Raw genomic sequence first — 21,915 nt, 5'->3', positions numbered from 1 at the left:
AGCGCTGAATAGAAATGTAACTAAATAGGTCAAAAGCCGTGGAGAAGGAAAGGTTAATTGAATGGGAGCCCTCACGCCGTGCAACGGGACTTGTTCCCATTGCTTACTGGATACTCGTCTCAGTGAACAAGTATAGGTAAGTGCAGACTTCCTCCACAAAACTAACCTATGCGTCAGAGACTGGGATCATATAGACCCTGTGCATGGACTATAGGGGGCAGCATAGGAGCCGTCAGATTTCTGGAGCGAGGCGAAAATGTGTCGTTTATGCTTCCGATGTAGCCTACATCTACAAGATGGCAGAACCTACTATGCACAAGGAAACGTACCAACGAGAACGGTAGATGGTAGCACTTGCTTTGGAACATGTGCACATATGTTGCCGATTCAGGCCACAAGACGGCAGACCCTCCACCGCGCACGGTCCCTATTGGGGATAGACAGCTCCGATCGCCATAGAAGCGTGTTCAATGTCTGTCACCTAGGCCGCTCCGATATACCTATTCGATGGCGACTGTACCCTTCTTATACAAATTAGTAGTCAATCCTTAGAGACGTGCTTTGACTTTGACAAACGCGAAATAAAATTTTATCGAAATTAATTAAATTTACTAATATCGAGGTTTAGTGCAAACGACTTAGATAAATATACATAAATATGTAAAAACTATTCATATTTGATTCCTTTTGATAACGCGACTCAACTAATGATGAATTCTTTGTAGTTTCCATAATTAAAAAGAAAAAACCACTGTCGCTACTGAATGATTGTGTTTATGTAACAAAAACGGTTTATAAAATGTTGTTGTAATTTTTTTTGTTACGCATAGAGTACTCTAGCTCTAGGCACAAAACGGGCAATACTCCGTTTTTCCAAGTTTAAAGAATGAACTTAAAAGAATTTAAACATGAAGTAAATATGATGAAAATGTTACAATTTTTAACATAATTCACACTGGTTCGGCTAAACCGAACGCTCGAAGCGGCAGGAATGACTAGCCAGAAAGCCAGATTACTATTCCCCCAACTTTCCTGCCAAACTACCGTTGCTACAGCAAATCGCTTTCAATCTACATTCTAACAAATGGAAATTTAATTTAGCTGGCCGGGTAGCAATCATCCTTAGAAGCCAATTTTGTTTTAAATATTTGATAAGGTTCTGATGTTATTTTGACACGACATTGATTCATGTCGTGATGACATGTCATCAGACATCTCTCTCACGCACATCAATAAATACGAACAGGATGCCTTATGAGATGAGACAACTCCTGGGGGCCTAGCTAACATAACAATAGTACATCAGCAAACGCCAAACATTCAAAAATAAAAATTTTACGGGATGACAGGATGAGCTGCAACTAAGTAACGTGACAAGTTCCATACATTGTTTAAGTTTCGATTGACAAATTAACGATTCTCATCTTGGCTAAGCCCGCTGATTGCATTTCGTTATCTGATTGGTCCTCACGACGCGAATCACGCTGAATGGTGCAGCAGCGCATGCTGACTCAAGGTTGTATCAAAATAAGATGAAAACTATATCAAATGGTTAATACAGAATTGGCCACCTGATAATCTATTTGGCAAACTGCATCTATTATTTATATAGTAGGAGATCCCCCATATAGCCGACCTTCACCAATCTGTCTGACGGATGAAACTATGAAAGTATGAAAGAAAATATGTTCCAGAACATAAATAAATAGGGTTGCCTAAAGAAATATGGTCAAGGCTATTTTTAATAAATTTTTTTTCGGCAAATTTCACCGATTTGTCTGACGATCGAAATGAGTTTCAATGGAAAGTACACAACTTGTACAACATAAATCATCTAGGTTGCCTATCTTTTTCCGGTCACTATTATGTGGTTGCCGTGTTTAAAGAGGTGATTTTATATCGATAATTGCACTCATATGTCTGACGCTTGAATTATACATCAAAATGATGGTAATTTTATTGCAAATACAATGGTATAGGGTTGCCTGCGAAAATCCGGTCACAAATGAGGGTTTCCAGGCTTTTAATTAAAATAAGAAGGGAAGACTTTTAGCAATAACTCATAAACGGCTAAACTGATCAAGTTTGTTTTAATTTTATTTGATTGAATTTTTTAAGCACTATTTTCATGATTTTTTCATATTTTTTTGGACAGATTTTTCAAAAGTTAGAAGGAAAAACTTGTTTTTTTTCTTTCTAAACGATTATTTCCGAAAATATTCACTTTATCAAAAAATGTTCCTCTTAAACCCCTATTCATTTTGAAAGACCTTTCCAACAACATCCCACACCATAGGGTTGACACGAAAAAAAAATCCTCACGTACATTTTGTTTCTTTCGAGGCGATTATTTCCTAAAATATTAACTTTATCAAAAAAGGTTGTTTAAAGACCCCTATTTATTTTGAAAGACCTATCCAACAACACCCCACACTATAAGGTTGGAACGATAAAAAAATTGTCACACACATTTTGATTTTTTCGAGGCGATTATTTCCGAAAATATTCACTTGATCAAAAAATATTCTTCTAAAGCCCCTATTCATTTTTAAAGACCTTTCCAACTATATCCCACATCATAGGGTTGCCACGAAAAAAAAAAATCCTCACGTACATTTTGTTTCTTTCGAGGCGATTATTTCCTAAAATATTCACTTCATCAAAATTTTTTTTCTAAAAAACCGTATTTATTTCAAAAGATCTATCCAACGACATATCACATTATAGGGTTGAAGCGAAAAAAATGGTCACATACATCTTTTTTTTTTTTTCGTTTGATACCTATGTTGTAAGATGTCATTTGATATGAATTTTAAAATAAATAGGCTTCTTCAAAAGAACATTTTTTGGTAAAGTTAATATTTTAGGAAATAGTCGCCTCGAAAGAAACAAAATGTATGTGAGAATTTTTTTTTTCGTGTCAACCCTATGGTGTGGGATGTTGTTGGAAAGGTCTTTCAAAATGAATAGGGGTTTTAGAAGAACATTTTTTGATAAGTGAATATTTTCGGAAATAATCGCTTTGAAAGAAACAAAATGTGTGTGACAATTTTTTTATCTTTTCAACCTCATAGTGTGGGGTGTCGTTGGATAGGCCTTTCAAAATGAATAGGGGTCTTTAAACAACATTTCTTGATAAAGTGAATCATTTCGGAAATAAGGCTTTTCCTTCCAACTTTTGAAACATCTGTCCAAAAAATATGAAAAAAAATCATGAAAATAGTGCTTAAAAAACTCAATTAAATAAAATTAAAACAAACTTGAGCAGTTCAGCCGTTTATGAGTTATCGCTAAAAGTCTTCCCTTCTTATTTTAATTAAAAGCCTGGCAACCCTCATTTGTGACCGGATTTTCACAGGCAACCCTATGCCATTGTATTTGCAATAAAATTACCATCATTTTGATGTATAATTCAAGCGTCATACAGATGAGTACAATTATCGATATAAAATGACCTCTTTAAACACGGCAACCACATAATAGTGACCGGAAAAAGATAGGCAACCTAGATGATTTATGTTGTACAAGTTGTATACTTTCCATTGAAACTTATTTCGATCGTCAGACAAATGGGTGAAATTTGCCGAAAACAATTTTTTTTCAAAAATTTATATAAAATAGGCTTGGCCATATTTCTTTAGGCAACCCTATTTATTTATGTCCTGGAACATATTTTCTTTCATATTTTCATAGTTTCAGCCGTTAGACAGATTGGTGAAGGTCGACCATATATGTGGGGTCTTAGACCATTAGGGATAAATACGTTTGCCCGTTTGCGGGTAATCGTTTTGTGTATTACTTCAATGAGCGAGGTCTGCAACTCACATATGATTTCAGGGAAACGGTACCTAGGTATACCAGATCCATAGGCAGGTAACTAATATTATAAATTTTAAATAAACTCTGTCTGTCTGTTATCTTTTCACGGTTAAACGCTGAACCGATTTAGATGAAATTTGGTATGGATATGTATGACTCCCGGTTAGTGATGTGCCGTCGGAAAGTTTCCAAACTAGCGAAATTTCCATATTAAAAGATTTCGTATCGTATGTCCCATTTTTGTATGGGGACCGAAATTTTCTGTCTCAAAAAGTTTAAGTGTTTTTTTTCTATGAAATTTTCCTGATATTTCTGCGATTTTTTCCTACTACTTAATAAAAATAAAAATACAACATAGGACAGTCTTTTCACGGAAATAATTCCATCAATTTTTATCAATTTATCATACAACCGGTCTGGCCTAGTGGGTATTGACCCTGCCTGTGAAGCCGATGGTCCTGAGTTCCAATCCCAGTAAGGGCATTTATTTGTTCCTGAGTCATATGTTTTCTATGTATTTTTAAGTATTTATATATTATATATATCGTTGTCTGAGTACCCACAACACAAGCCTTCTTGAGCTTAAGTACTATGGGACTTAGTCAATATTTAAGTTCATAAGGTGATGAAAAGGGCGGTGGAACTAAGAACTACGCAGACGAGCGCGGGCAGAAGCCAGTTGTCAATAAGGTCGATTTCTAAATGGAATTTTATGCTAAAAGCGCCTTATGAGCAACCGACAAACATACCTTTTAGTACTATCGCCGTAATAGCTCACTAATTAAAGTAGTTCCGATGTCGCTTCTAATTTAAGTAATTACTTGAAGCGAATGCGGTAAGAGTCCGTATACCTACCTGGGAATACCTACGAGTACGACGATATTATGTGCCGATTTCGCTCTTCTTTGACGATATTTTTTCAAGAACTAAGTACCTATACTTTTATAAGCTTTATTGAAGTTTATTTCAATTTTGAATAAATGTGCTGCTTTTTAATGGTATTATTCATTTTATTCCAACCAAACAACTGTTTTGGTATTTTCCTAGAAGAAGTAAAGAAAATTTGCTTATTAATTTTGACGACCGGTCTGGCTTAGTGGGTAGTGACCCTGCCTATGAAGCCGATGGTGTGATGAGCACAGATATATTTTCCTGAGTCATGAATGTTTTCTATGAATTTAAGTATTTTGTACTATAATATATATCGTTGTCTGAGTACCCAACTACCCACATCACAAGTCTTATTGAGCTTACCGTGGGACTTGGTCAATTTGTGTAAGAATGTCCTTATAATATTTATTTAATGATTCAATAATTAATAATTTTATGAGCTTTACTTATTTTTTTATGCTTGAGAGTATTTCATTAAAAAATGCCCGTATTGTTCTTGTTGTTTTTTTAGAGTAAAAACGAAAATGTGGCTTACTATAATAAAGATATCGAAACAGAAACAATAAGCTTCACTTTAAATTCTAATTATGTTTATTGCTGTGAATAAATAGGCTACAATTGCTACAAGATTATAACTAATTACTATTATTTATTGAGTACTTACCTACCAACTAATTACAAATATATATATATCAATAATTTTGCATGTTATTTAGTTATTTGCTATTTTCTATATCAAACCGTACACGGATTTTTATAGGTCGACGTAGACGAGGAAATAATAGACTTTTATGTCATAAAGGGTCTCAATGCGTCATATTTAGCGACTTACCGCAATGCAATTCAAATGCAGATGCCCGTGCAGGCAGTCATCTATGTCGTGTTTAAATTCGCGAGTCCACTCGCCTTGACCATTGACCATGAGCTATTTCTACTACGGCGTGCGCGTAAACTTACAGTTAAGACACTCAGGAATGGAAACACACTCACCTCAGGCAGCTCATCAGGAACCTTCCCCATCCATGATAAAGACAGTATAGTGCAATCACATTTAGCGTTCACGTTTCTCTCGAAATGGAGATGCATTTTTAATAATTAACACTTAATAACAATCACTTAGAGTTTAAACAGATTTGAGTTTGTAACTTAGTTAGACGGTTCCGTCGCATTTTAGTGTGGGTTTCAGTTTATTTTGGCGAGGATTTATCATGAATGCCGGATTGTTTGCTCGGGCCGCTGGTGACGTGACGGCGGCGGCGGTGACAGCGAGCACTGGGGTAGTCGAGGCTCAGCGACGCGAGGCGCAGGTATTGATTGAAGGCACTGGTGCCCTCTGTCGCGCGCGCCCCGCACCGGGGGAAACCGGGAAAACCCGTGGAAAGCGCGGAGAGGGCGCTGACTCGCGGTACACGTGCCCGATTTCCACGAACGTTGAAATAACAATAACAACGAATACCTAACTAAATAATCGCAGAATAATAAAAGAGAGTGGTTTACGTAGGTGTTAGTTTGGATCCATTTTGAAATTGTTTAGGTACAAATAAAATTATTCTTCGCAAATTGTCAATATGCTACTAAGGAAGTATTATTTAAGGTGTAACATCACGGACTTTTTTATTCGCCCGGTATGAGCATGATGGATTTAATACTTAGTTTTTCGTCTGGCCAGAAACTAGCATGGTGAGAGAAATTTGTATGGCTCTGGTTATTTTTACTTTACTTATTGTTAATTTAATCACAGCGGATTTATATTTATCTCTCTTATTCCTTCGTCAATTCATCACATCAGTTGACAACCAAAAGGCATGCATTGTAGAGTCTACACACTGTATAATATAGGTTTTGAGAGTACCTATGCTCCTCTTCCACACTTCGTAGGTGTAGATCAATATTGAGATCTAAGATAGGTGTATTACGAACTTGGATTTATTACTTGTAAGTATTGCTAGTTAAGAAATATATTTAGGGACAAAGGAAATTGCATAAGTTGTTTTTAAATAAATACCTAAGTATTAATATTATAGGACATTATTACACAAATTGACCAAGCCCCACACTAAGCTTTGTTTTTGTTGATGATTCAGGAACAAATATCCGCGCTCATTACTCAAACAAATGCCCTTATCGAGATTTCAGTGTACATATTACCATTTGTCCCCGCCACCATACACGAGGCAGGGACAAATGGGAATGATTTATATGAAAACGCCTATACCTATACCCACCTGTGTCCGGTGTACGGATTCCCAATTAAAAACGCTTGATATTTAAAACCACAGTTGTCTTTATTTATCAACTTTCACATATAATCAGATTTAACTAGATCTTTAACGCTGTTTCCATTTTCTGATGCAATCTATCTCTGGCTGTCAAAGTGACAGCTGTCAATCAGTGATGTTCCATCACTGAAGGACTCTACAATCTCTTTCTTTCTTAATAAAACAAAAGAATTCTAAAAGAAGTAATAACACATTTAAGAGATACACACATAGTATAAATTTAGATGCGGTTACAACATAATAACCAAAAGAATTGAAACATATTACTAAACAAACAAGTATGTTCTATCATATATATATGAAAGGCATTATAACACAAATTGAAAGAAATTAAAATACAGTTTAATTACCCTTGGCATCATTAAGATATTACATTTCAACACATGCTGAGTTTATCAGCACGTCCTACGGGTAGTTATAGATTGTACACTTTATTTGTTCATACATTCTAAGATGAGACTAAGGACAAAGTCTCGATATTTAACAGGTGCCTGTCTCTGTCGCTTCGGTACAGTACTAGTATTAGAGTCAGTAACAATGTCTGTGTCATTTGTCATGTCTGGTAAGCTTTTATTTTTCTTATCTGGTATAGTGTCCGTCATGTCCGGTAGATCCTCTTTCTTCTTATCTATTTTTCTTTCTGTAGATTCTGATAATGTTTTGTCTATGCCAAATCTGCTAAGGTCTCTATCCTTTATAGGTTTAAATTGTGAAGAGTTCCTTCTGACTATTTTTCCTTCTGGTGATTGAGCTGCTACCGAATTTCCACTTTTCCATATAACTGTGTGTTCACTTGGAGAAAATGTAGTACTTAATTTGTTCTCCTTTCTTTGTTTGACCAAGACTTTATCTCCAGGGTGAATTTCAGACTCTTTTACATGTCTTCTTTTGTCAGCATATTGCTTGAATTTGTCTTTTTTTAATCTGTCCATGTCACGCATTGCTTCATCTCCAAGGCAATTATTTTGTACTATTTCCGGTAATTTAGTTCTTATGCTCCTTCCCCGAAAAACATTTCCAGGAGGAAGTCCGGTGGTGCTGTGTGGAGTTGATCGGTAAGCAGATAGATAAATGAGCAGCTCTCTTTTCCAGTTTTGTTTTAGTCCCTGTGCAATTCGCAGTCTTCTCAAGATATTTTTATTCTGTCTTTCAATTTCTCCGTTGGCTTGGGGCCACAACGGGGTAGTATGCCTTAGCCGAATTCCATTGATGTCAAGGAATTCCTTGAACCTTTGGTCTATGAAGGCAGGACCATTATCACAGACTATTTCATCCATTATTCCTTCCCGATATATAATTTTTTCTAAAGTCTGTATTGTTACTTCAGCTGTTTGTTGGTTTAATATTTCCACTTCCAAGTATCTACTGTAATAATCCACAATGCATAGAAGGTAATGCCCCGAGGGCAGTGGCCCAAGATAGTCAATTCCAACTAGTTGCCACACTTTAGTGGGTAATTCTGTGGGCATTATAGGTTCTGGTGGAGCTCCTCGTCCTACCAAGCGGCAACCTTCACATGTGTCACACCAGTATTCTATATCGCCATCCATGCCTTTCCACCATACCTTGCACCGTAGTTTAGCTTTCATAGAATTAGTAGCAAGATGTCCTTCATGGCCTATTTCCAGTATTGGTGGTACCAATCGTTTGGGTATGACTAGTCTAGTACCTCTGAGAATAACGTCATCCATTGTACATAGCTCTGCCTTTATAAGTTCGTATGCTCTCAGTTCTTTGGTCCAAATATCTCTTTCTATGGCATCCTTTAGCTGCATCAACTCTTCATCTTGTAGAGTAGCTTCTCTTACTTTTTCTATAGTAACAGCTTTTATGGAAGTTTCAGCTAATGCCAGTACCAGTCTATCTTCTTCATCTTCTGTACTTGGCGCTGGAGACTTGCTGCTGGTGTTAATCAGCCTTGAAGGTGCATCTGCAATATTGCTCTTCCCAGGCTTATATATGACTTTGAATGTAAATGGTTGGAGTCTTAACACCCAACGCTGTATACGGGCACTTGGCTTTGAATTTGTAGAGTAAATTATCTCCAACGGCTTATGATCTGATATAATTTTGAAGTCTTTACCTATCAGATACATGTATAAGGTTTCACAAGCCCATACGATGGCGAGGGCTTCTTTCTCAGTTTGTGAATATCTTTGTTCAGTTGGAGACAGAGCCTTGCTTATATATTTTATTATAATTGGCTGTTTCTCACTTTTTATTCTCTGATTTTGAATTAGTACTGCAGCTATGCCTATGGGACTAGCATCAGTCACTAAAATTGTTTCAGCATCTTTATCATAGAAGCCCAGTGCAGGAGCCGATGATATAAGTGTTTTCAGTTTTGCAAAAGCATTTTCATGTTCTTTGTTCCAAGTAAAGTCAGAGTCCTTTTTGGTAAGTTCTCGTAATGGTCCAGTAATTGTGCTAAAGTTGGGAATAAATCTAGCAGAGAAGTTAACAAGGCCCAAAAAGCTCCTTACTTCTGCTTTATTTTGCGGTTCTCTGAAATCCTGTACAACTTGTTGATTTGTCTCAGTCGGTCTTATTCCTTCAGCAGAAATGTGATGTCCTAAGAAGTTAATTTCAGTGACACCAAATGAGCATTTCTTTTCATTCAGAGTTAAACCACTGTCGCTAAGTCGTCTAAGCACTTGGTGGAGTCGGGCATCATGTTCTTCTCTTGTTCGCCCACCTACACGAATATCGTCTTGGCTATTGGCAACACCCTCTATATCCTGTAAGAGATGTGCAATTACTCTTTGAAACATTTCGGATGCACATCTAATTCCAAAAAACAGACGCTTGTATCTAAACAGACCAAGGCTGCAGCTGAAGACCGTTATCTTTTTTGATTCCTCCTCAAGCTCCAGTTGGTGGTACCCTGCCTTGAGGTCCAGTGTAGAAAAGAATTTACATCCATTAAGATCCGCCAATAGTTCCTCAAATGTCGGTAAAGGAACACGCTCCCTCAATACCGCTTCGTTCGCTTTTCTCATGTCAATAACCAGTCTATACTGACCTTCTTCTTTTTTTCTTACCATGTGCGAAGGAGAGACACAGGGAGTAGGTCCAGTTACTGCCTCTATAATGTCATTGTCTACTAACTCTCTAATCAGGTCTTTCTCAATTTCCCTATTATGGAAAGGTTGTCTTCTAATATTTTGAGCTACCAACTTTACATTACGATCAATAGGTATTGACAATTTGAAGTCTTTAAGCTTCCCTATTCCGTTGAAAATGTTAGGATACTGCCTCAAAACATCATTGCCATTTAGAATATTATTAACATAGTTGACCTCCGGTCCCACTCTCAGCAACCCCAGCCGTATTGAAGTTTTCCTACTTAACAGAGATGGCCCACATCCATTAAAAACAAGAATCTCTGCATCTACTTTAATTTTACTGTCAGGAGAGTACAATACTGTTTTAAAAAATCCTGACCTTTGGATCTCTTGGCCTCCATAGGCGTAATATTTTTCATTTGTTTTATCAAAGAGTTCGCAATCCAACCCTGATCTCAAAAACTTTTTGAACATGTGTTTGTCTATAATATTTATTGGTGCACCTGAATCTATAATAAAAGGCGAACTTACATGATCACCTACTATGATCTCGAACTTATTGTCCTTAGAATTTATCACTGTAAACACTGAATTTACACTTTTTGACACACTTTTATTGTCACCTTCATCATCTGAACTGTCCGAATCCTCTGAACAGGATTCAATTACATATTTAACCATCTTCTTCTTTTTCTTTATGTCTTTCTTTATTTTTGTTTTGCAGCACTTAGCAAAATGACCTTTTAACCCACATTTGTTACATATCTCATTTGCTGCATTGCACTCTGCACTTTTAGCAAAATGTCCTCTCCGTCCACACCGATAACATTCCACATTGCTGATCCGATTAACACTATCTTGTTCTTTGTCCTTTTCTTCTTTCTTTATATTTTGGTTGCTAACCACCTTTTCCATCTCATAGAGTCTAGATATTTCCATGATTTTATTAAGTGTCAGGTCCTTTCCTTTTTTTAAAAACTTGAGTTTTAGGGTTATGTCAGTACATTTCTCAATAACTTGATCTTTTATAGCATCTTCTTTTTCCTGAAAGTCGCAAAATATAGCTTGTTTTCTTAACTTCACTATAAATTGCTCCATCGTTTCTTCTTCTTCCTTTTTAATATTACGAAACTTCTGTCGTTCATAATTAATATTTACGTCTGGTTCAAAATACGAGTTTAGTCTTTTTATACATTTTTCGTAGTCTGTAGTGCCGTCGACCTGTTCGTCTTTTATGTTTTCGTATATTTCTTGGACCTCTGTCCCTGCTTGGTGTAGTAATCTTGCTACCTTTTGTTTATCGTTCAACCCGACCTGGCTTTCTATATAGTATTGGAAATTTCTTTTCCATAATCGCCATCTTTCCGGCAGTGTACTAGCCTCTTCGTAAGGGTCAAATTTCGGCCCCGATGACCCTGCTGCATAATCTTGAAACATTATTAATTAACCGCGTGCCTTCAAAGTGCGTGCGATGATAGGTTATGTATTTTGCATCCGCTTTAATCACCGACACACCGTAACATTCTCGTCGCCAAAATCGTTGTACGGATTCCCAATTAAAAACGCTTGATATTTAAAACCACAGTTGTCTTTATTTATCAACTTTCACATATAATCAGATTTAACTAGATCTTTAACGCTGTTTCCATTTTCTGATGCAATCTATCTCTGGCTGTCAAAGTGACAGCTGTCAATCAGTGATGTTCCATCACTGAAGGACTCTACATCCGGCAGGGACAAATGGAGCCCAGAACCATCGGCGTAAGCTTAGATACAGTCGACGTCAAAGATATGTTTACATTTTTCGCCTTATTACAAAGGAGTAAGGTGCAAAAGTGTAAACATATCTTTGACGTCGACTGTACTAGGCAAGACAGGTCCGCAGGTCGTCGGTTAGATGACAGTTGTCTTACAATCGTTCTGACTATGTTCTGACTTACAATCGGTCAAATATTAGGTCCTTACCTATGAAATTGGCGTTTTTGTTCATAGATATAAGTCTGATCCTAGTTTTTTTTTTTTTTACAAAAGTACATACACAATTACAATAAAACTACAGTGCACTCAATAAACAACGATTTTACATACAATTAATTGTTATTTTTTATTGTTAAGTGTTCAGAATTAAGCCTTGAAAATAGGTCTTTTCATGTGCTGTCGGTTCGAGTATTAAAATTACTTATATTTTTCTAATGGTACCAATTTTCAAGAAATGGAGATATTGAAAACATACCTTAAAGGTGTCAAAAATTACTGGAAAAATTTTGTTTGGTTTGAATTAGCCATCAAAAAAATATCCGCAAAATTAATTGTATGGAAATTCGTGTTTCGTTGAAATTCTCCGAACAAAACGCCAATTTCATAGGTAATGACCTAATATTATGACAACGTCATATTCCTCATAGTTTTCAAAACAGGTCTAGTTTACTCGTTTCATTAATAAGTTTGATTAAACGTCGCCTCCATACATAGGTAAACATTTGATGTCTGTTTAATGTTTACATCACGCCTCAAACGTGGATTTGTGTCAACAGTGCATTAACGTACCTGCGAGCGCGTTCAGAAACCTCAAATACTATATGCATTTTTTATGATATATGATAGAGTTAGACCATAAAAAGTCTGCAGCGATTTTGATAGCCCACGCAGTGCAAGTGTTATTTTAAACGTCAAATTTCTATGAAATTATGATGTAGGTATAAATAACACTCGCACTGCGTGGGCTATCAAAATCGCTGCAGACTTCTTGGTCTAACTCTAGGAGAGAAACGAGCAGAGGGAGCGCGTAAAAATAAAATATAATATTAATGGCTTGCATTGTGAAATTTGTGAATTACTTTTAGTTATAGTACCCATTTCACTGCGTCCTTATAAACCCCTTCTCAATACAGGGAGGCGTGACAGATAAACGTTTGTAGAGTCGGGCCGATGCAGCAGTCTCATCATTAATGTCAAAATATCTGGGAGCCGAGCTCGGAAAACATACACGGTGTAACATGAGGAAACCGAATAATTTTAACAGCGTATTCCTGATCATATTTAGAGACAAAAATGTCCTATAAACTTTTTTGAAATTCGCCTAGTTTCAGAGATAATATTAATTTAGAAATAAACAAGCCTTTTTGATGGTGATGTTGCTGCTATGGGACGTAGTCTAAATATCCTTATTGATAGATGTCAAAAAGTGACAAGTAACACTTTGCAAAAAGTAGGTTTTACGAAAAAAAAATGTAAAAATAAATTTTCAGTGACAATTATAACGAAAATATTACTTTGCTAATCCGCGAAAAGATAACGTGCTAGTCAATCAGTGCTAACCCGTATTTTTACATGCAATTAATTTCATGCATGCACTCCCTTCCCACCCTCCCACCGCAAAAATAAATACGCAAATAAATATAACAAACCACCACCAAAAGAATAATCCTCGACACGTGTTTCGCCTCTCTACGAGGCATCCTCAGGAGTTGTTGACGGTCTGACGCCCGGCAACGGAACCCGTTAGCAAAGTAATATTTTCGTTTTAATTAATATGGATTTCCGCAAAGTAACGCCTGATTCTATTCACTATTTTTCAGTGACAAGTTTACCCATAACATTTATTTTTTTATGTACAAATACATTCAAAAAATTGAAAAAACAAAACAAAAAAAAAATTTTTTTTGGCGATATTGACCTAAACTTATATGACATTTTTTCCTTCTTTTGACCTCAGAAATGCGTGGTTAAAATTATTCGGTTTCCTCATGTTACACCGTGTATAAAAACTCAAAAATTCTTTTCCCAGAGATAAGACCTAGCTAGATCGATTTATCGCCCCCAAACCCCCATATAGAAAATTACATCGAAATCGTTAGAGCGGTTTCCGAGATCCCCGAAATATATAAATAAACAAGAATTGCTCGTTTAAAGGTATTAGATTTGAAAATGTGACGTTTGTAATGTCACTCTCACACTTTGTCGTGTATACGTCGGTGCAAAGTTACACGGACTTTTAACTCCCTGTTCATGGTAGTTATAGGTAAGTCAAATTGGTGTCATATTTTACGTCGCTAAATAGTCTCCTGAGGTAGGTAAGAAGTGGGAAACTACATTGTTTCGCTTTTACGAGTTGACAGTTTATGTTCCTTGCTTTGCTCGCGCGTACCTACCTATTTTCCTTTGACATTGTTTGGATATGTACAGGGTTGGGCAGATTAAGTGTCCTAGTTTTGTACTGCTATTTTACTTAAATATAGCGCACCTTTCCTAACTATTTTATTTTTTAATCGAGAATTTATGCGTCTTTATGATTTCTAGACGTCAGCTTGATATCTATTGTTTTTATATTGTTATCAACATGGACGCGGAACGCCAGCTCGTTGTAAATTTATACAAGCAAAAATGAACGAACCGAACGTGCGAGATATTATTTTATCCGACAAAAAGATATTTCAATTGCAAGATAGCCACAATCAACAATATTATCGCGTTTACGGTGCTTCATTAAGGGATATTCCAGTAGACAAATTAGCCGTACAGCGGTTTCAAAGCGTTCGTCGGCTGTCATGGTATGGGGTGCCATATCACCTAGGGGCAAACTACCACTGCTGTTCATTGACCGGGGAGTAAAAATTAACTACGACTATTATATTCAGAACGTGTTGCAGGGTAATATGCTAGAAAATATCCGAAAGTTGTTTGGGGATGACTATTATTGTTTTCAACAAGACAGTGCCCCGTCTCACAAAGCTAAACGTACACAAGATTGGTGTCGAACAAATTTGACAGATTTTATACCGTGGCAAGAATGGCTTGCATCTTCACCAGACTTGAATCCGTTGGACTTTTCTATATGGGGATACATGCTCAGCAGGATTGGCAGCACACAGGGAATGAATTTAAATTCATTCAATCATCGGTTGGTCAAGATATGTGACGATATACCAGATGAGGTAGTGCGTGCCGCGTGCAACTCATTCTATGGTAGAATGCGTAAAGTTATACAGGTTAAAGGAGAGCGATTTGAGCTAATGAATTAATTTTGTAAATATAGAGTATGCTTAAAATAAAAACAAGTTTAATATTCAGATTTGAAGCTTCGTTTTAATTTTATGGTTATTTAAAACTAGGACAATTAATCTGCCCAACCCTGTAAATTACATGCTTCTATGTAGGTACCTGATTCTTTGGATTTTTGTCTTTCATAATATTTTACTAACAAAGCTATTGAATATGTGCGATGGAAGTCAAAACTTTTGTAGTTTTTTTTAATCTAACAACCAGTTTCAGTTTTCAGTTGGATTGTCAAAAACCCTCAAATTGATTGTCAAAACAAAATAAATTCCATCAAAACTGTAAATAAATCGTGTATTCTCGCACTAAATGGAAGCGAAAACTCATATTGCGAAAGTAACTGTCTGTTTGTTACCTCTTCACGCTTAAACCGCTTAACCGATTTAAAGGAAATGTGGTATGAAGATGGTTTAAAGCATGGGGAAGGACATACGATAGTTTTTATCAATCATCATCATTTCGCGCAGACGAAGTTGCGAACAGAAGCTAAAGTCAAATAACCACCAGTCGTATTTGTAGGAAAGTCATCTGTGGCTAGTGTTGGTTAGGACTCGCGAGCCCTTTGAGTCCTCTGCTTCAAGACTCGACTCAGTTTTCAGACTCATAATTAAGTCTAAACTCGAGTTCCTTTCAACTTGTTAGAGACCCGAATCCTTTGTAGAGACTAGAGTCCTTTCCAGAGAACTCTTGATTTTTTTTACAAACAATTTCGAAATGTATTGTCTTTATGTAAAATTTGTGGATACGTACACAAGTCATACAATAACGCTTAATTTTGTTAACTGTTATTTAGGAAATAAAATAAATTAATTAAAAATTAAAAAACACGCCTGCGAAAAAGCGAACTGAAAAGACAAAAATAATTTTTAGTTGTGTTAGTATAGTTGTCCCTATTTCTATTATTATTAGGTCCCCGACTGCAATTGAAATAAAATACACAGGTACAGTCACGATCCTAAATGAGCATAAAACTTTTGCGTTTGTTGTTTATAACCTTCACTAAACACTCATATTCTAATTATTTTTTACATTCATTAAGTTACTCAACTATACTAACACAACTAAAAATTATTTTTGTCTTTTCAGTTCGCTTTTTCGCAGGCGTGTTTTTTAATTTTTAATTAATTTATTTTATTTCCTAAATAACAGTTAACAAAATTAAGCGTTATTGTATGACTTGTGTACGTATCCACAAATTTTACATAAAGACAATACATTTCGAAATTGTTTGTAAAAAAAATCAAGAGTTCTCTGGAAAGGACTCTAGTCTCTACAAAGGATTCGGGTCTCTAACAAGTTGAAAGGAACTCGAGTTTAGACTTAATTATGAGTCTGAAAACTGAGTCGAGTCTTGAAGCAGAGGACTCAAAGGGCTCGCGAGTCCTAACCAACACTAGCCACAGATGACTTTCCTACAAATACGACTGGTGGTTATTTGACTTTAGCTTCTGTTCGCAACTTCGTCTGCGCGAAATGATGATGATTGATAAAAACTATCGTATGTCCTTCCCCATGCTTTAAACCATCTTCATACCACATTTCCTTTAAATCGGTTAAGCGGTTTAAGCGTGAAGAGGTAACAAACAGACAGTTACTTTCGCAATATGAGTTTTCGCTTCCATTTAGTGCGAGAATACACGATTTATTTACAGTTTTGATGGAATTTATTTTGTTTTGACAATCAATTTGAGGGTTTTTGACAATCCAACTGAAAACTGAAACTGGTTGTTAGATTAAAAAAAACTACAAAAGTTTTGACTTCCATCGCACATATTCAATAGCTTTGTTAGTAAAATATTATGAAAGACAAAAATCCAAAGAATCAGGTACCTACATAGAAGCATGTAATTTACAGGGTTGGGCAGATTAATTGTCCTAGTTTTAAATAACCATAAAATTAAAACGAAGCTTCAAATCTGAATATTAAACTTGTTTTTATTTTAAGCATACTCTATATTTACAAAATTAATTCATTAGCTCAAATCGCTCTCCTTTAACCTGTATACCTTTACGCATTCTACCATAGAATGAGTTGCACGCGGCACGCACTACCTCATCTGGTATATCGTCACATATCTTGACCAACCGATGATTGAATGAATTTAAATTCATTCCCTGTGTGCTGCCAATCCTGCTGAGCATGTATCCCCATATAGAAAAGTCCAACGGATTCAAGTCTGGTGAAGATGCAAGCCATTCTTGCCACGGTATAAAATCTGTCAAATTTGTTCGACACCAATCTTGTGTACGTTTAGCTTTGTGAGACGGGGCACTGTCTTGTTGAAAACAATAATAGTCATCCCCAAACAACTTTCGGATATTTTCTAGCATATTACCCTGCAACACGTTCTGAATATAATAGTCGTAGTTAATTTTTACTCCCCGGTCAATGAACAGCAGTGGTAGTTTGCCCCTAGGTGATATGGCACCCCATACCATGACAGCCGACGAACGCTTTGAAACCGCTGTACGGCTAATTTGTCTACTGGAATATCCCTTAATGAAGCACCGTAAACGCGATAATATTGTTGATTGTGGTATCTTGTCTTGCAATTGAAATATCTTTTTGTCGGATAAAATAATATCTCGCACGTTCGGTTCGTTCATTTTTGCTTGTATAAATTTACAACGAGCTGGCGTTCCGCGTCCATGTTGATAACAATATAAAAACAATAGATATCAAGCTGACGTCTAGAAATCATAAAGACGCATAAATTCTCGATTAAAAAATAAAATAGTTAGGAAAGGTGCGCTATATTTAAGTAAAATGGCAGTACAAAACTAGGACACTTAATCTGCCCAACCCTGTACATATCCAAACAATGTCAAAGGAAAATAGGTAGGTACGCGCGAGCAAAGCAAGGAACATAAACTGTCAACTCGTAAAAGCGAAACAATGTAGTTTCCCACTTCTTACCTACCTCAGGAGACTATTTAGCGACGTAAAATATGACACCAATTTGACTTACCTATAACTACCGAGAACAGGGAGTTAAAAGTCCGTGTAACTTTGCACCGACGTATACACGACAAAGTGTGAGAGTGACATTACAAACGTCACATTTTCAAATCTAATACCTTTAAACGAGCAATTCTTGTTTATTTATATATTTCGGGGATCTCGGAAACCGCTCTAACGATTTCGATGTAATTTTCTATATGGGGGTTTGGGGGCGATAAATCGATCTAGCTAGGTCTTATCTCTGATAGGACCTATTTCTATTATTATTAGGTCCCCGACTGCAATTGAAATAAAATACACAGGTACAGTCACGATCCTAAATGAGCATAAAACTTTTGCGTTTGTTGTTTATAACCTTCACTAAACACTCATATTCTAATTATTTTTTACATTCATTAAGTTACTCAACTATACTAACACAACTAAAAATTATTTTTGTCTTTTCAGTTCGCTTTTTCGCAGGCGTGTTTTTTAATTTTTAATTAATTTATTTTATTTTATACTTTTTAGAATTTTAAATTCATTAAGTTGAGTAACTAACACAACTAAAAAATATTTTCATCTTTTCAGTTCGCTTTCTCGAAGTCGTGTTTTTTAATTTTAATTATTTAATTAACTTTGGGGTCATGATTTCGTTACTAACCATTTGAAGTCACTTTATATTACTTTTGCGAGGGCGTCCTCAGTACAGAAAGGCACACAGAGCGCCGCATATATCGGGCTACGCCCGACTCCTTTGGAACGCGTACAGTGCGCCACGAACGTCGGGCTACGCCCGACGCTTTGAGTGAGAGGGCACTGAAGGCGTCTTGGTAAGCGTACAGCGTGTCACGTACGTGGGCCTACGCCCCCGACACTTGGTATGAGAGAGTCGAAGGCGCCTGGCTTTGGACCGAGTGCAGCGCGCCACGTACGTCGGGCTACATCCGACTCTTTTACTATTAGGGCGCCGAAGGCGCCCGGCCTTAGAACGCGTACAACGCGCCTCGTACACGCCCGACGCTTTGAGTAAGAGGGCGCCGAAGGCGCCCGGCTTTGGTATGCGTACAGCGTGTCACGTACGTCGGACTACGCCCGACACTTTTAGTATGAGAAAGTAGAAGTCGCCTGGCTTTGGACCGCGCGCAGCGCGTCACGTACGTCGGGCTATGCCCGACTCTTTTAGTATGAGGGCGCCGAAGGCACCCGGCTTTGGAACGCGTACAGCGCGCCACGTACGTCGGGCTACGCCCGACGCTTTGAGTATGAGGCCGGCTTTGGTAATCATACAGCGTGTCACGCTACGCCCGATACTTTTAATATGATGAGAGATTTGAAGGTGCCTGGCTTTGGGCCGCGTGCAGCGCGCCACGAACATCGGGCTACGCCAGAACCTTTAAGTGTGAGGGCGCCGAAGGTGCCCGGCTTTGGTATGCATACAGCGTGTCACGTACGTCGGACTACGCCCGACACTTTTAGTATGAGAAAGTAGAAGTCGCCTGGCTTTGGACCGCGCGCAGTGCGCCACGTATGTACGTCGGGCTACGCCCGACTCTTTTAGTATGAGGGCGCCGAAGGCGCCCGGCTTTGGAACGCGTACAACGCGCCACGTACGTCGGGCTACGCTCGACGCTTTGAGTATGAGGGCGCCGAAGACGCCCGGCTTTGGTAAGAGTATAGCGTGTCACGTACGTCGGGCTACGCCTGACCCTTTTAGTGTGGGGGCGCCTTTGGACCGAGTGCATATACTTGGACAAGTTGCAGGAAGCGCACATCTTTCTTACGCTCTGAGTAATGTCATCATCATAAATGTTAAAATTAAATTAAACCATACGGTCATAATGATACTTTCACGATTTGTTCTGCCAAAGTCGGTGCAGAGTTAGCTTAGACGGACTTTGCATCGTATCGATTAATAAATAGAAGTTATATTTTAAACTTTCCGATTCCATTAGCGCAATTACGAACATGTTTTAAAAACTATGAGTAGTATGTACCTAATATAATATAATTTTATTTTTTTATACTACTACTTTACTAGAAAGTCTTCGACCAGTGTGTGTTGCCAGTGATGACATATGGAACTGAAACGTGGCCGCTTACTGTGTGCCTCATAAGAAGGCTCAAAGTCACCCAAAGGGCAATGGAGAGGGGTATGCTTGGAGTCTCTCTGCGTGATCGCATCAGAAATGAGGCCATCCGCAGCAGAACCAAAGTAACCGATGTAGCCCTCCGAATCGCTAAACTTAAGTGGCAGTGGGCGGGGCACATTGCCCGTAGAACCGATGGCCGTTGGGGCGGAAAGGTTCTCGAGTGGCGACCACGTACCGGAAGGCGCAACGTGGGTAGACCCCCCACAAGGTGGACTGACGACCTGGTAAAGGTCGCGGGAGTCCGCCAGCGGACTGGGGTGGCGCAAGACCGGTCATTGTGGCACTCTTTGGGGGAGGCCTATGTCCAGCAGTGGACGTCCTCTGGCTGATATGATGATGATGATGATGATATTTTTTTATGATCAGCGGTCAAACCCTTTCCTTTTATTTTAATAAGTATCCCATTCAATAATAATATTTGGTTTTATGAGATTAGCTTCTCTTAACATATTTTGTCAATTCTTACTTTCTCAAAATGAAACTTAAACCCACATGTTGCATATATTTTATCAATTGGCTTTCAAAGCCCTTCATTTTGATACCCTACTCGATAGGTTTGCAAGATATTTTTTTCTAAAGGTTGCGTAATATGGCGCATTAAGTCCGCCATATTGTTTTTATAATGACGTCATATAGCCTATGTTAGCCGGGATGACGTAAGGATTCTAATGATGTATCATACGTCTAAATCGGTTAAGGCATTCATAAGTTAAGGTGGAATAAAGAAACTCACATACATACAAACGAACGCTGAAAACAATACACTCTTTTTGTTTGGGCAGTCGTGTAAAAACGTATAAAATTGTTGATGGATGGATGTCTTTATTCGGAGTCTCGAGTCCTTTTGAGTTGCTCTTAAAAAGGACTCGACTCGGGACTTAAAAGACTCGGAAGATTTTTACGCGCCGAGTCTCGTAAAAACGAGCTGAGTTCTTCACATTCACTCAAAGGACTCGAGTTCCTACCAACACTATCTGTGGCCCGCCATAACGCATCAGTGAGGATCAAAGGCCATTTATAATGCAATGAAGGAAATTGAAATGTTTATTTGATGGTAAATCTCGCACATCTAAATTTACTTTGCATTCGGCGAATATGAATTCTTTATCTATTGGTTCTCCAAATAATCTGGCTAGGAAAGGTTAACTTATTTCGAGTATATTACGACTGTTTTTAGTAAGTGGGGCACTGAGAAAGGGATATCCGAAATTATAAAAGGTACAGTCACCGGCAATACTATATTACACAACGAAGGCCGCAAAAATATCTGACACGATCTTATTTGTAGAGCCATAAGAGCGTGTCACATATTTTGGCGGCCTTCGAAGAGTAACATATTATTGCAGGTGACTGTACATGGAAACATATTTTTTTTTTTGTGACTAAAATTAGACCTATATATTTACCTCGCAAAATATGTAAGTATAGGTAAAGACTAAAAAAAACGTTGTAGCTATTAATCTCAGTTGGCTACTTTTTTTTATTAAAACACACGCAAACCAATTAAAGCAAAGACGATTATTTTCGTGACCCCGCCCATTATATGAATAATTATTGGTCTATAGTCCCGAACCCAAAACTATTCCCGAACCGACCACAACTCGTAGCGGTAATATTTCATACAGCGCTGTTTACTTACGAGCTCGGGACTTTTACCTAGTTCGTGCCGCCGTGCTGGATCACGGGATATTTCTAGAATATTTCCCGTCCCC

The 21,915-nt window shown here is 37.6% G+C and overlaps 2 protein-coding genes across 2 annotated transcripts in view; one reads left to right on the top strand and one right to left on the bottom strand.

Moving 5' to 3' along the window:
* Positions 1 to 6,172, bottom strand: part of LOC134792030 (tubby-related protein 4) — a 118,932-nt gene extending 112,760 nt beyond the window's left edge. Inside the window, exon 1 of the mRNA XM_063763152.1 lies at positions 5,701 to 6,172. Coding sequence (XP_063619222.1) covers positions 5,701 to 5,796 — 96 coding nt within the window. The 5' untranslated portion in view covers positions 5,797 to 6,172. The remainder of the gene's footprint in view (positions 1 to 5,700) is intronic.
* The window catches only part of LOC134792020 (BRISC and BRCA1-A complex member 1-like), a 180,999-nt gene that overhangs the window by 102,313 nt on the left and 56,771 nt on the right, over positions 1 to 21,915 (top strand). The gene's annotated exons all lie outside the window — the stretch shown is intronic.

Source organism: Cydia splendana, chromosome 7, assembly GCF_910591565.1.
Source record: "Cydia splendana chromosome 7, ilCydSple1.2, whole genome shotgun sequence".
NCBI classification, from domain to species: Eukaryota; Metazoa; Arthropoda; class Insecta; order Lepidoptera; family Tortricidae; genus Cydia; species Cydia splendana.
The sequence above is the reverse complement of the archived record's forward strand: the minus strand, read 5'-3'. Positions and strand labels throughout refer to the sequence as shown.